This window comes from Orycteropus afer, unplaced genomic scaffold, assembly GCF_000298275.1.
Source record: "Orycteropus afer afer isolate SDZICR_OR568_19922 unplaced genomic scaffold, OryAfe1.0 scaffold00398, whole genome shotgun sequence".
In the NCBI taxonomy this organism is placed as follows: Eukaryota; Metazoa; Chordata; class Mammalia; order Tubulidentata; family Orycteropodidae; genus Orycteropus; species Orycteropus afer.
In genome coordinates this window covers 2339410-2353758 of record NW_006921985.1, presented here as the reverse complement: position 1 = coordinate 2353758, position 14349 = coordinate 2339410, and the positions used below count along the sequence as shown (strand labels likewise).

The following is a 14349-nucleotide window of genomic DNA, read 5'->3' as shown; positions in this document are numbered from 1 at the left end:
GCCCCTAGGCTGGCGCTCACTCGGAGCACTGTCTCACAGAGCACCTGACGATCGGCCCCGAGGCTGGTGGTCGCTCGGAGCACTGTCTCACAGAGCACCTGACGATCGGCCCCAAGGCTCACTCACAACACAGTGGCTGCAACAGGACTCGAGCAGATTGGCAACCTTGACGACAGCACAGGACGTGGCACCACCGTGGCCTGGAGCTGAGTCAATGGCCACAAACAACATGTGACAAAGCAACCTCCAGGCCAGTGGTCCAGCCTCCCCCTGCAGGGTGCTCTCTGCCCTCTGGTGCCGTCTGCCCTCTCCTCCCAAACACCTCGCACCCCACGAGCAGGGGCAGGGACCGTCACCTGCTGTGTTCACCTGCAGGTGCCGGCACAAGCAGACACCGACCAACACTCTGAGCACCGCACGCCCTTCTCCGTGCTGGTCCGAGCTCGTGTCAGCTCGCTCAGCTGTGATTCTCAGGGGGCGGCAGACCCTGCTGGGTGCACATCTACAACGTGACGTGATGTGATCATCTTCCATGCTGTGACCCAACAGGACCAGTCCATTAGCTGAAAGAGGAATTTCCTCTGGTGTGTGGCCTGTCTCCAGTGTATGAATGGGTGTTCTGGGAAGGGCTCTGTTTCTCCTCCTCACCCCTGCTTGCTCTTTCCCTCTCCCTGGCATCCTTCTCGCTGCCTGACCTCCTGTTCCTGTGACGTAAGTCTGCAGACGTCTCTGGCCTGCCGCCTGGCCAGCAAACTATAGACACACCAGGCACCGCAACCCTGTGACCCAGCAGAGGCCTCCAGCTTGCTGCCCGACCTGTGGATTGAGGACATGCCAGCCCCACAACTGCATGACTGTTTCCTCACCACGCCGTGAGCCACAGCCCTGAAGTAAGTCTCTGTCTGCAGGCCTTCACTAGTTTTGCTCTTCTGGAGAACCCAGACCAGGACACTCGCATCACTTCACCTTCATCAGGAGAAATCCAGTTGGGTATTTATGTGAACTCAGGCCGCTGACCATGGACCTCCCTCAGATGGTGTCCGTGACGCCAGAAATCCCTCATGTGGTCCACGACCATGGACCTCCCCCTCAGGTGGTGTCCATGACCATCAACTTCCCTCAGATGGTGCCCATGACCACGAACCTCCCCTCCCTCAGATGGTGCTTAGGACCATAAACTTCCCTCAGATGGTGCCTATAACCACGAACCTCCTCTCCCTCAGATAGTGCCCAAGGCCACGAACTTGTCTCTGACTGTGTACATGACCATCAGAGGATGGGACAAAGCTTTTTACTTTAAAAATAAGTCTCTACAGGCATGGAACCCACGACCATATGAAATCGCCAAACCTGTCAATTCACTGAAATGGCTGTCTGTCAGCCTCAGCAAACCCCAACATCCCTCCCCGATCTGTCACGTGGTCTCAGAGCACAATCTCATTACTGAGCAGAACGGGAGGAAGCTCTGAAGAAAACAAGTGTCCACGTGAAGACACCTGGAAGTTCTCACCAGATGCTGAGGGTTACCAGGGACCTTGTACCGACCAGGGTACCAGTTGCTCTCACTTGAATTATCAAGAAGGGCAAGCATGTGTCTGTTGGCCCCATGTGGGCCGCAGCCGAGCTTGACCAGGCCGCTGCCATGACGTGCTGGCAGGACTGTCTCCGCCTGTTACCGCTGCCCTACAAGGCAGCCTTGCCCTGGCACAGAGGTGTCACTGCAGCCATGCATAGCCTGGGGCCGGGAACAGACGTAGTCCAGACAAGACTTGGGCTTACTTGGCCCTACTCTGTGTGGCACAGCCGGCTCATTTTCTCCCACTGCACTGGAGGAAACCACCAATCACGTCCCTTCCATGACAAAAATGCTGATGGAGCAATGGGCAAGTGCTGAAGTTGTCTGGAAGTGATAAAATAAGTCACCAAAACGCTAAAGGTCACACAGAAAGATGGCAGGCTGGTCAGAACGAAGCAGGGGAGTCCAAGAGGAAGCACGCAGGCCCTGGAGGCAGCGTGACTCCGCCCTCGCTCGTGCTCCACCCTGCAGCTGTGTGGCACCAGGGAGCCCAGGCAGCATCGCTCTCAGCAGAGTGGCCGTGACCCCCGCGAGAGCGGGGACTGAGGACAGATGAGACACCGTCTGGCCCGTGGTGGACAGTGTGCTCCTCCTTAAGCTGAGTCTACGCGGACGAACGAGAGCCGAGCACCAGGCCCTCACCCCACCTGCAGGCCTCCTGAGCCCCCCACCGCTGGGCCGGGGGCGCGACGACACACCTGCTGCTTGGCCAGCATGGGCAGGACCACGTCTGCTATCTGCCGAGACAGCCGCTTCCACTTGTCCTCGTTCTCCTTGTGGCACTGCTGCAGGACGAGGATCACCATCTCCAGCACCTGGAACGGGCACGCGCACATTACAGGGGCTCCCGGGCAGAGTCCCCACGGCATCCTGAGCGCTCTCCCATGCCAACGCCTCCCCACACAGCAACACAGCAATGGCTGCCCCACTGCATGACGCGGGTCCCCTCCCTCTGGCGGGCACCCCATGGGGAGGACACCTGAGGAGGGCGGAACAAACTGCTCCAGCCACCCTCTCCTGAATGATTCGCTATCACTGCTACATCCACGGCGTCCGCCAGGGCCACAGTCAGAGAAAAGGCACAAAAAGAAAGCCTAACTTCTGCTAGCCTCAGGCAAGGCCGACCCATATCAACTGAACACCTGGCTCCTGCCGTGTCCATGACCTTCAAGTCTGTGGCCCCTGCACAGGTCACCTGCCAACAGCACTGAGTTTCTGAGGGCACACGAGGCCAGGCAGGGCTTCCGAGAGAGCGTGTGTTCCCAGACAGAGATATTTAAGACCTGGCAAAGTCTAGGGCAGGGGCCAGCCCACAGCCTGTCTGATGGGCACACAGGTCTGATGGGCACACAGCCACATCTACGTGTGTTCATACCGTCCAAGGCTGCGTGCACGTTACAGCAACTGTGAGAGACACTGCGTGGACCACAAAGCTAAAGATATTCACCGTCTGATCATTCCTTTACAAAGAAAGTCTGCCGAACTCTCGTCTAAACGCATACCTGCTAGAGACAGACCTGCTCTCCATGAGGCTGCCCCAGGCCCCACGCCCACAGCTGCGTCATCGTCACGGGACTGCTGCAGCCCGTCCGCCTGACATGAGAACCCACACTCAACTCCAGGAAAAGCTTCCGCCACCCCCAACTACACGGCTATTCTCTCACCCAGCACGCGCGCCTGGGGGCTCCTACCCGACTCGGCAATGCGTGCCCCAGTCGCTGCCTCATCTGCAGTCTCTCTAGGGAAGACGTCCTCTTTCTAACTAAGTGATGAAACACAGCAGTGACTACTTAACTAAACAGCACACAGACCAACAACCACGGATGTGCAAAGGGTGCTTCCACGGAACTAGCCTCTGGTTTGTAGACATTCAAAGACCAACAGCTCTGGTGGAACAGCACCTAAGGCATTTGACTGCTAACCAGAAGGTTGGGGTTCAAACCCACCAGCCACTCCATGGAAGAAGATTGAGCAATCTACTTCTGTAAAGACTTACTGCCTTGTAAACCCAAAGGGGGCTGCTATGAGTCAGAACTGACTTGATGGCAGTGAGTTTGGCTTTTGAGTTTTTAAAGACCAACAGCTAAAGAGAACCGCCAGGACCAGTGAGGGCGGAGCAACTGCTGGGCAACGGCGAGCTGCAAGAGCGCCCTCAGCTAGGACGCGGCTGCACAGACTGCCACGGGACAGCAGTGAGCTCTCGCTCCACTTTGCTGTGTGTCAGCGAGTCCATTCCGACACAGAGCAACCCCACGTGACAGAGCAGAAGCACCCCAGATGGTTCTCCTGATGGTAATCTTCACGGGAGCAGGTCACCGGGCCTTTCTCCCACAGAGCATTGGCTGAGTTCAAACCGCCAACCTCTCAGCTAGCATCAAGCACTTAACTGGGCCATCAGGCTCTCTGCTCACCTTCAAGGAAAGCAAAATCCGAAATCCATTCGAAGAAAAAGACCTTGGCTCTATACTAAAATGGTGTTAACCACACGTACAGTTAACGTCTTCAGAGTATTTCGCGTGAGGGTTCTACCACTTTTAAGAATTTGACCACTCTGAGCAACTGTGTCCAGGAGCTGCTTTAGTTCCAGCTCCATGACTGGCAGGTGTGTCAGGTGGCTCCCCGGGCCGTACATCCTTTACAGACAGGGGCCACTGTTTCCCTGGTCCCCCCGCACCGAGGCGCCCAGGCCATGAAGACAGCACACTGTCACCCAGCGAGTGGCCAGACGGGGTGGCGTCTGGCTGGTGAGCCCCGCCCACACACCTGGTGGTGTTGGATAAGGCGCAGCAGCATGGACACCACCACCTCCTTCTGCGTCTCCAGCTCCTTTCCCGCGTCGGCTTTGTTGGCCCCTCTCAGCACAAAGAGGTCGTGCACAATGGGCTGCAGGGCCGGGATGGCTGTGGGCACAAGGGGCATCGGTCAGGGGCCGGGTGAGAGGGAGACAGCTCGCCACTCCTCCACAGCGCGCTCGGGGACTCCACGGAGCCTTGCGGGCACGCGGCCGAGATAAGGGCTGTGTCACGGCTACCGAAGAGCAAACAAACATGAAGTGAGATCACTAGGCCACCATGGTGGGCGGCCACGGCCGGCCTGCCACCGAGCATTGGTTACTCTGGGAAGGTTTTAAGAAGAAAGAAAACTAAGTGTGGCAACACACACCTCTTTGGAGGTGAAGGTGACATAAACACAAGTCAACTTAAAAAAAAAAAAAAAGCAAACAGCCTTCCAACTGAAACAGCCCCATTCCCGGCCTTGTGCATAACCCAGTTACAGATTTACCTGAAAAGACAGCGTCTAGTGCAGACCGTCCGACCCACCAGAGCTGTTCTCACCTCTGGGGGTCTCAAAGGGCGTGGGACACGTGGCTACCTAAGTTTAAAGCCTCAATCCCCGACAGAAGAGACAGAGGGCACCAGCACAGCGGGAACACTGGACGATCACTTCACAGAGCACAGAGCACGGTTTGCAGCTCATTCTTAAAGGCACACAACTCACCCCACAGGCTGCAGGGACACGGGTGAGCAGCTGACCACTTCCTGTGGCCTGTATTTAAACCTTCTGTGACCTGCGGGACACAGAGTGCCCACCTACATTTTCTACCTCTGGGGCTTAGTGGGAAGCTGCTGTCCAACTTTCAGTGCATGCTATCATCTGGGATGGGCCTATGTAACTGTGTGATTCTAAAGAAACAGGCTTCATTCCACCAACCCCAGTGCCAGAGACCCCTGGGACATATGTGTCCCACTTAATGCATCAAAGGCCATATTACCTCCCAAAACAATTTTTTTCCATTTCATTCAAAATGTCTGCCTCCTATTACTGGAAACACATGGTTTCAAAAACAAATTCACACACGGTCCTGACTCAGGGTCGAAGTCTACCCCGAACACCCATAAGTCAGTAACCTGTCAAGTGGAGTCTGGAAAGCGTGTGTTCCACAGCAATGAACAGTCTACTACATCCACAGACCTGTTCGCTCTACTTCCCATCAGGCAGACCACGAAGCCCTGAGGGCAAAGAACATGCTCTCTACTTCTTCCACCATCTCCACTTACACACATACATGCACAGACACACACATGCAGCCTGCATGCCTGCACGCACACACAATTTGTACGCACACACAAGCATACACAGGAACACACATGCAGCCTACACACGCACCCACACACATCTGTATGCACGCACATGTATGCACACATGCAGGTACACACATGCTCACGCACACACACACATGCATGTGCACACCGAGTTGGCAGTGGGTGTGTGGAGACGGTTACCATGGGAGACGGCCTTCCTCCCGCTGGCCATGATGCCGTCACAGAGCTGAATGATCTTAGGAATGCTGATGATCTGCTTCGAGTGGTAGCGCTCATACGACAGCAGCACCAAGAAGAAAAAGATGTTCGGGATAATTGCCTCCGACTCCCTGGAACAAACACAGCCATTTAGAGTCCTTCTCTTAAAATGAAGAGATACCACCAGCATCCACAACATCAAGAAATTTGCGACTCAAAGCTGAGAGGGGCTGGCGAGTGACGGGACGGGGCGACTGGGTGGAAACCAATTGACGGCACCCAGCTGCTGGCCCACAGCGAAGGGGCAGGGTGCTCACGGAGGGTACCGACGGGCGGAGGGCTCGGTGAAGCCGTGCAAAGCACACCCCGACAGCCCTGCTGCACACCAGGGGCCACCGGCTCGGCCCCCTGTTGGCTCCTTCGCTCTCCAGTCGAGGATACAGGGCTCGAGAGGGAGGAACGTCCTGGGCCTCGGAGCCGCACCGCCTCAGGATGCTTTCAGGAGCCCGCGTCTCTAGACCCTGTGTCGTCACCTCAGAGACTGGGGACCTTCACTTGCAGCAAGTCTATTTAGAAACACGTACTTAGCACAGCAACCACTGCACGCCTGGCTAGCAAAGTCAGCAACAACCGCAGCACACGCTCATCACTGTTGACAAAAGACAACTCATCCACACATTGCTTTCTCTCCGAAGATGGAAACCATCAGTGCACCTTCAGACGAAACCCCACCCAGCGAGGGGCCTCACAAGGAATGGCTTTGAGACGTGGCTGGGAACTGGCAGTGCGTGAGGCCGGCTGCAGAGCAACCGAGACGCTCACCCTTGACTCGTAAGTGAAGCAAACTGCACAGCACGTTGCCCACGCTTCACTGAAAAATTCTCAAGCAAAACTGCCACATCATTTAAAGTAAACGCTGATCTGAATGCTCTAGAGACATGGCGGTGCAGAGAGGACAGGACGCCAAGAGGACAAAGGCTCCTACCTGAACTGGCCCACTTCAATGTACTCAAACTGCTTTAGCACAAATCCGATAAACACCTACAGGAAGAAAACAAACAGTCACATCAAACAGCAGCGTTAACTGTCCATACAGGTTCCCCATACAAACACCACACTAATGTTCCTTCCCACTCATCTGAGTCAATTTTGAACATGTTTCCCGACAGCAAATAAATCTCCTTATAAACAAGAAGTGAACAGGAATGTGAAATTGGAGATGACCTGAGAATACTGCCAGAAAGCCCCTGAAATGAGTTCACTGAACAGTGAGGTAAAAAACCTCATTGAAAAAGCAAATATAAACCCCAGACACCAGGCAGCCCCCGAGAACCCTGAGTGGGGGCTCACCTGCAGGAGCTTGGGGCAAACTGTGCAGCATGGCTGTCTGTGGGCACCTCCAGTAGTAAGATGACCCAGTTTATGAAGTGTCGGCCCCCAGCCCCAGCGCGTGCAGGGGTGCCCTGAGGAGCAGCTGAGGGGCCCTTTCTGACTGGAGTGCACCCTGCTTTACATCATCACCCTTCTGGACAGTGCTGCTCTTCCCACCCTGATGAGACGCGCCAACAGTCAAGGGTGGGACTTGACACTGATCTACCTGCCTCTGGGCGTGAGGCTGACAGCACAGGTACCCCACCAACCGATTACTGCGTGAAATGTGTGCCTCGTTCTGGCTGCTTTGGTTTCTCTCCTTGTTCCTTTGAATGGCCAGTGAACTGAACTTGAACAACCTGGGGAGGAGGGGCTGAGGGACGAAAGCAAACCAGCCCAACGTGGGTCTGGAGGACAAATGGCAGGAAGGATCATACATGATCCGTGTGACAGGGATCTGGGAATTGCCTTTGCTGGAGTGAGGCAGAAAGAGAGCTGGGGTCTGGAGTGAAATACAAGCTAACGATGTGTTTACCACACATGTGCACGGGCAGAATGAATTAAGGGGAAGCCTTCTCTCTCAATCTCACGTGGAGATTTCAGAAAGACAGAAGAAAGCTACAGAAGTCAGGCCGGCCTTGAGGAAGCAGACGAGAAAGGAGGGGCACGACACGAGGTCAGGCCTGTCTCAGCGATTCTGTCAGAGGAGAGGGCTGCTCACTAGACGTGGGAATACTGGTGGTTCAGGGCAGGATCCTCGCCTTCCGTGAGGGAGACCCAGGTTTGGCCAAAGTACCTCAGGCACAGCCCCCCCCGTCTGTCAGGTAGGCCAGCACGGGGCTGGGATGAACAGCTTCAGCAGGGCTCCTAGACTGAGATGGACTAGGAAGAATGGCCTGGCAGTCTCCTTCCAAATCAGCCAATGAAAAGCCCATCCACTCCACAACCAAACACAGGGACGGCACAGGGCCAGGCAGTGCTTCATTCCACTGTAGGGAGCCGCGCGTCAGAGGCCAAACGGAGGATGTTAACAACAACGAAAGGGCGCAAAACAGAGACCACAGCGTGTAACGGCCATGACAGCGGGCCACAGCACGCAATGACCGAGAGAGTCAGCGTGCCACAGCGTGTTAACAGCCGAGTCAGCGGGCCACAGCATGCAATGGCCCTGAGTCAGCGTGCCACAGCATGTAACAATCCTGAGTCAGCGTGCCACAGTGTGTAACTGCCGAGTCAGCGTACCACAGCATATAATGACCAAGAGTGTCAGTGTGCCACAGCGTGAAACTGCCTTGAGAGAGTCAGCGTGCCACAGTGTGTAACGGCCCTGAGTCAGCGTGCCACAGTGTGTAATGGCCCTGAGTCAGCGTGCCACAGCATGTAACGACCCTGAAGAGAGTCAGCATGCCACAGCGTAACCACCCTGAGAGTCAGCGTGCCACAGCATAACAACCCTGAGAGTCAGCGTGCCACAGCGTGTAAGAATCTTGACAGTGTGCCAGTGTGTAACTGCCCTGAGAGAGTCAGCGTGCCACCGAGCGTAGCGCGTCCACAAAGGATGGGAGCAATGGGGAAATTCTGAAGAAGAGCTAGACTGCCATCTCTGCTGCATCCCTACCAGAATGGGCCCAACCAATGCCCTCTCCCCTCACTGCATACTCCACTGTGGCTCAGGGCTTCTGACCAAGAAGGACTTGTTCCCTTAGCTTCCATCATGCAGCCAGGAGCCAGCTCCCTTCGCGGACACTGTCACCCCCTGAGGGAGATCAGGGCTTCCCTCTGCCAGACCCCTGCCATGAAAGGGGAAGTGGAGTCCACTCAGTGCCTCTCAGCATAAGTCTCTTCTGATAACTTGGGTGGAGAAGAAAGAGTAGTAAAGATGGCAGGCCAGGCACTGGGTGCTGGGTCCACCCCAACAGCACCCTCTCCAGGCTAACCCCCCGATTCCACCTGGAGGGCCGCGGTCTCGAGCGTGCTCCTTTCTTCTGACCAAACACTTCCAGGCGGAGGAAAGGGTTGCCTGTCCTCCCGACACTTCCAGCCCAGGAGGAAACGGAGGATTCCGACACTTCACCTCCGTGATTTCCTTCCTCCCAGGGCAGAGTGGCTCCAGCTCACCGTCCAGCAGGAGAGGCCAATTCCCAAGGCCGTGCTGTGGTCCAGTGCCGCTGAGGTGACTCCGACTCCCACGACTCAGGCACAGCAGGACAGGACACTGGCCGGACCTATGCCGCGCTCACGTCGCGGTGCTTGAGCCCACTGCTGCACCCACTCTGCATTCTATGCCAAGTTTCTGAGTCTCTGCAAACATCCATTTTGATCTTTTCTGTCTGTCTTCTGAATGACCTTTCACTTTCTTCACGTGCGATGCCTTGATGTCATGTCCTAACTCGTCTGATCTACAGTCACTGGTGCTCAGTGCACCAGATCTATTCCTCAGATGGTCTCTGGTTCAGGTGGGATATAACGAAGGTCCTATTTTGGCTCTTGTGGACTGGGACTTAAACTGTCTTCAGCTTCAACTTAACCTGTGTATAAGCAACTGAAGGTCTGTTCCTCAAGGAGGTTCTGCATACAGTGTGAGCTTTCAGGAGTCTCAGCAGAAAGTCATGTAACTTGACTTTTCCCACCTGGTGCCGGAAGCATCCCTGCCAGGGAGGAAGGCGGGCTGCTAAGAAGCCCACGGGACAGAGGAGGACGGCGGTTCGGACCCCGCTCAGCCATGGAGCTGCCACGTGGAGATCCCCTCCCTGTCAGACTACAACCCTGAGACCAGAGGCTGGGGAATGTGGAACACGTGAACCCGTGTATGCTAACTGATCATCTTCGTTTAAAGTAAGCTTCTGGACTGTACGTCCCTGGGACAAGCAATCTTCATTAACTCATGATCTCCATTCAAACTTTGTCTGGAGGGAGGGCTGGCCAGCGGATGGGAGACCCTGAGGCCAGTTTTAGAGCCTAAACCCGAGGGCATGATGTGGACCCCAGCGGGGTTGGGTGTGGATGCCCGTGCCGGCTGAGGCTGCTCGGGCCCGGCCTGCTTCGTACAGCTCACCGCGTAAAAGAGTTAACAACCGGTGGGGAACAAAATCCCACTATTTAAGATACAGCCTTCAGGGGATTCCGTGTGGAATTCAGCTGTGTGCTTAGTGGAGAGGGACGTGTATCAGCAATGAGCAGGGATAGGGACCAGAGGTCAAGGCGATCTGACAGAGACAAACCTGGTCTGAGTCCAGGAGACAGTAGTTCACCCGCAGCTGAACGAGCTGCGCCAGCAGGCCCAGAACCTGCCTCTGCAGCTGCACAGACGTCGTCGTCGTGTACTGCTTCAGAGCTTTTATGACAAGCGGCTCGAACAAGCGGATGTGGCTGTGGATGGCGTTCTATGAAAACACAGAGGAAGAGCGTGCTGGTGAGCCTCCCACTAACAGCCTCAGCAACCAGCCCGGAGAGTGCCAGCTCCGCCTCAGCGCCCGGCATTCAAGCTGCTACGCGCTCCCACGCCTGCGCGAGCTAAAGCTCACGGTTACCTTGTCTGCGCGGTTCTTGGTGACGCCCGTGAGGTTGGTTTTCAACTGGGAAGACACTTTCTGGAGTACGTCAAACCATCTGCCAAAGGAGAGAGAGGAGCACCTTTCCCACCCGGTGCCAGAAGCTCCCCCGCCAGTGCCTTGCTCTACTCTAGTTCAGTGCGTTCCGTGCCCACAAACCCCCAAGACTGCAGAGTCAGAGAGAGCTTTAAAGGCCGCTCAGGGCAAAGACGGCACATTCCTTTTTAAAGAAGACGGCATGTTCCTTTTTTCCTGTCTAAATTCAGAGCCTGCACTGGACTGACAGCCGTCCGACACTGTCACCTGCAGCGGACCAGGCTGCTGTGCTTAGGGGAAAGACCTTAGAGGCTGAGAGAGACAGGAAGTCCTTAGGGGACCAGACGTCTCAGAGATTTGTAATCCAGAGGTCTCACTTGACTTCCTTGGAAAAAATAAACAACTTTATATACATCAACTACATCCTTTAAAGAAATAGGAAAAAAAAACGCATGGAATTAAAACAGCAACACCCACACACACCCCCACCTCCACCCCCACGCCCATGTGCTCACTTACAGCCACATCATGACACAGTCCCCAGGCCTCCCCTCCCCCATGCTGCAGACAGCAGGGGCATCAGTGGGTTAATGTAAAGTGAGTATTTTGCCTGGTTCCCAACGCCAGTGTTTTAATTGTTGCTGTCTGGTCACTACCTCTATCAGAGGGGAAAGGAGGGAATACACTATTATTCAGTACCAACTCAAATACCGTATTTTTATGACAATATTACAGGCATTATGCATTTTTTGGCTAACCACGCCCTCCCTGTGAAGTATTTTCATAACCACACTTGCTAACTCTTTCTTTTTATCAGCTACATATAAAATGAAGTTGGTCAGAAGGCATACAGTGTGCTCACTGCTCACGTAAAGGTACGGTGTCTGCTAATAATTATGGCATTTAAGACACATCTACTGTGTTAGGGCTTCATAATCCTTGATGTACATTTAAATGAAAGAGGCTTTTAGCCATGAAGTGCACAGAACACAAAGTTATGTCCCCAAGACACCTGTCTGCCTTCGGGTGCCCGCACCCAGCGTGGTGGCGCTCGTTCCACAGCGAACACGGCCACAGCACGTGTCAGGCTGTGTTTCACGAGCTTGAGGTGCATGAGGACACTCTGTGTCACAGCCCTGGGTGCTGATGCAAGGAGAGCTGGCACCTCACACACAGTCTGCCGGGCCTCATGTCCTCTCCCCAACGCCACCAAGAGGGGCTAAGCCCACAAGTACCCGCCCCGCGTGCTGGGCTGTGTAGCCACCTTGGCATCAGCGATACAAAGCCGACTGTCAGAGGCCGCAGGTTAGGGTCTGTGCCCATGACCCCTGCCCCCTCGCGTCCCTGTCACACTCAGAGCACACAGAGGGCTGTCCATTACCCCGAGGTGTCCTGCCACACACAGAGCACACACACAGAGGGCTGGCCGTTACCCCGAGGTGTCCTGCTCCTGCTCCGCCTGCACCATGTTCCTCAGACTGGCATCCGCCAGGGCCTGGGTGAAGTGGGTGTAGGGCGCCATGAAGCAGTAATGGTACAGGCCCGGCCGTAGGCTGGAGGAGCCGAGGCGCTGGGCACGGCCTTGACACTTGCTGGGGTTGGAGGACAAGCCGTCGAACTGTGATGCCAAGTTTGTCCCAAAGAGCGTCTTCAGCAGCTAGAGTGAGAGGCCAAGTCATGAGTACGGGACCTCCCGCAGCTGGAGTGGCCCTTAGGGCCCCCCCCCCAACAAGCTATCGCAGCCGCCTGCAGCAACCAGGAATGTGAGCAGAGTGCACACTGTGACGCGCTTGCCGCCAGTCACCCAGGTACCTGCTGGCATTGCAGCTGTGAAGTGTTACTCACTCCCGCATCTCAACAAGGCCTGACCGCTGGGGCCTGGAGATGCCCCGTGGTTCTAAGTGAGGCTGGGCCTCCCAACCCCAAAGCAAGAGAAACGTGAGGATGACGGTTAGGTGGGGAGGGCTGAGCGGAGCTACTGACACACCCACCCTCTGGAGGGGCCCTTCCTAAAGAGGCATGAGGCATGGCACCATGACAGGGAACCACCCTATCCTGAAATGCCAGCTGGGCCCTACAAGGGCAATGAGTGCAGGAGTGACAGATGGCGTGACCAGGCTGTAACCACAGCTCCCACAGCCTTTAAGCCATGGCAGGCACAATGACGGGGAACCACACACCCTGAACTGCCAGCTGGGCCCTACAAGGGCAATGAGTGCAGGAGTGACAGATGGCATGACCAGGCTGTGACCACAGCTCCCACCACCTTTAAGGCATGGCAGGCACAATAATGGGGAACCACCCCATCCTGAACTGCCAGCTGGGCCCAACAAGTGCAATGACTGCAGGAGTAACGGATGGCACAACCAGGCTGTGATCAAAGCTCCCACCACCTTCAGAGGTGAGCCCAGCATCATGTCATCCCCACTGCAGCAAGGGCTCAGCGGGTCAGGACAAGGCTTTCTCACCTGCTGCACACAGACTGTGGCCATTGTTGGCTCACGGCTGAAGCAGGACTTCAGGTATCCGAGGATCTCTTCCACACACTGCGGAGAAGATAAGGAGGAAGCTGTGAACCGAGGCAGAAATCACAGACAGACAGTCTGGTGGTGTACACACCAGTCAAAGTCGGAAGGAAGTTGTGATTTTCCACGTAGCATCTCAAACAGACGAAGACAGTAAGAAGTACTAAAATCAAAGTGCATCTATTTCAACTATTTATCTAGTCTTCATGTATTCACCACTCCCTTCATTCATGCAGCACACATTTCCTGTGTCTACTGAGGGTCCAGCCCTGTTTCTGGGAAATGCTTAAGTCCAAGAGTCAGAAACCTTGCCTCTAAGAAGCACATATGGCAGTAGACACCACACAGTTACTGTACACTGACGTGTCCTCGGTGTGTGACTGATCACACACTGGCCTGGAAGGTCTCGCACAGCCTGCAGAGATGACCGACATCATTGCCCTCAGCTTCCCACTAGCCCAAACTATCTGCCGTCATCAGAAACTGCGTCTGAGGTATGTGATTCCTTTGAAAAGATCCAGAGGAAGTGAGACCCTCAATCTAAGAGCATCACTAGCCAAGGTGCTGGCATCAGCAGTGCACTTCCCTGTTCCTAATTAGCTGTGATCCAATTTCTATCACCTCTGCTGGAAATCAACACCAATGGATGCAAAGTGCCTCTCACTCAACTCGCTTGATGTACTTCCTGTACAAAAACACAGCTGGCTTCAAACACTCAGAGACCATACATGTTTCCTCAAAACAGGCTACTTCCCAGGGCTGAACGTGTTAGGTGCCACCTGTTGCTCTCACCAGCACACAGCAGGTCTTTACTAAACGCTAGTGAGGACCACGACCAGTCTCTCCAATCCCCATCTGTCCAACAATGGACGTATCTCTCGACAAACATATGGGGCGCACGGGACACGTGACGGAGCAGACACCGAGCAGGCGCTGGGAACGGGGAGGACAGGACGCTTGCTGGGCCGAGACCTCAAAGGCCAGGGTAA

The 14349-nt window shown here is 55.2% G+C and overlaps 1 protein-coding gene across 1 annotated transcript in view; it reads right to left on the bottom strand.

The window, feature by feature from the left end:
• Positions 1-14349, bottom strand: part of HTT (huntingtin) — a 188906-nt gene that overhangs the window by 57290 nt on the left and 117267 nt on the right. Inside the window, exons 30-37 of the mRNA XM_042782637.1 lie at positions 13304-13381; positions 12269-12492; positions 10779-10857; positions 10470-10631; positions 6863-6918; positions 5860-6008; positions 4340-4476; positions 2275-2391 (exon numbers count right to left, since the gene is read on the bottom strand). Coding sequence (XP_042638571.1) covers positions 2275-2391; positions 4340-4476; positions 5860-6008; positions 6863-6918; positions 10470-10631; positions 10779-10857; positions 12269-12492; positions 13304-13381 — 1002 coding nt within the window. The remainder of the gene's footprint in view (positions 1-2274; positions 2392-4339; positions 4477-5859; positions 6009-6862; positions 6919-10469; positions 10632-10778; positions 10858-12268; positions 12493-13303; positions 13382-14349) is intronic.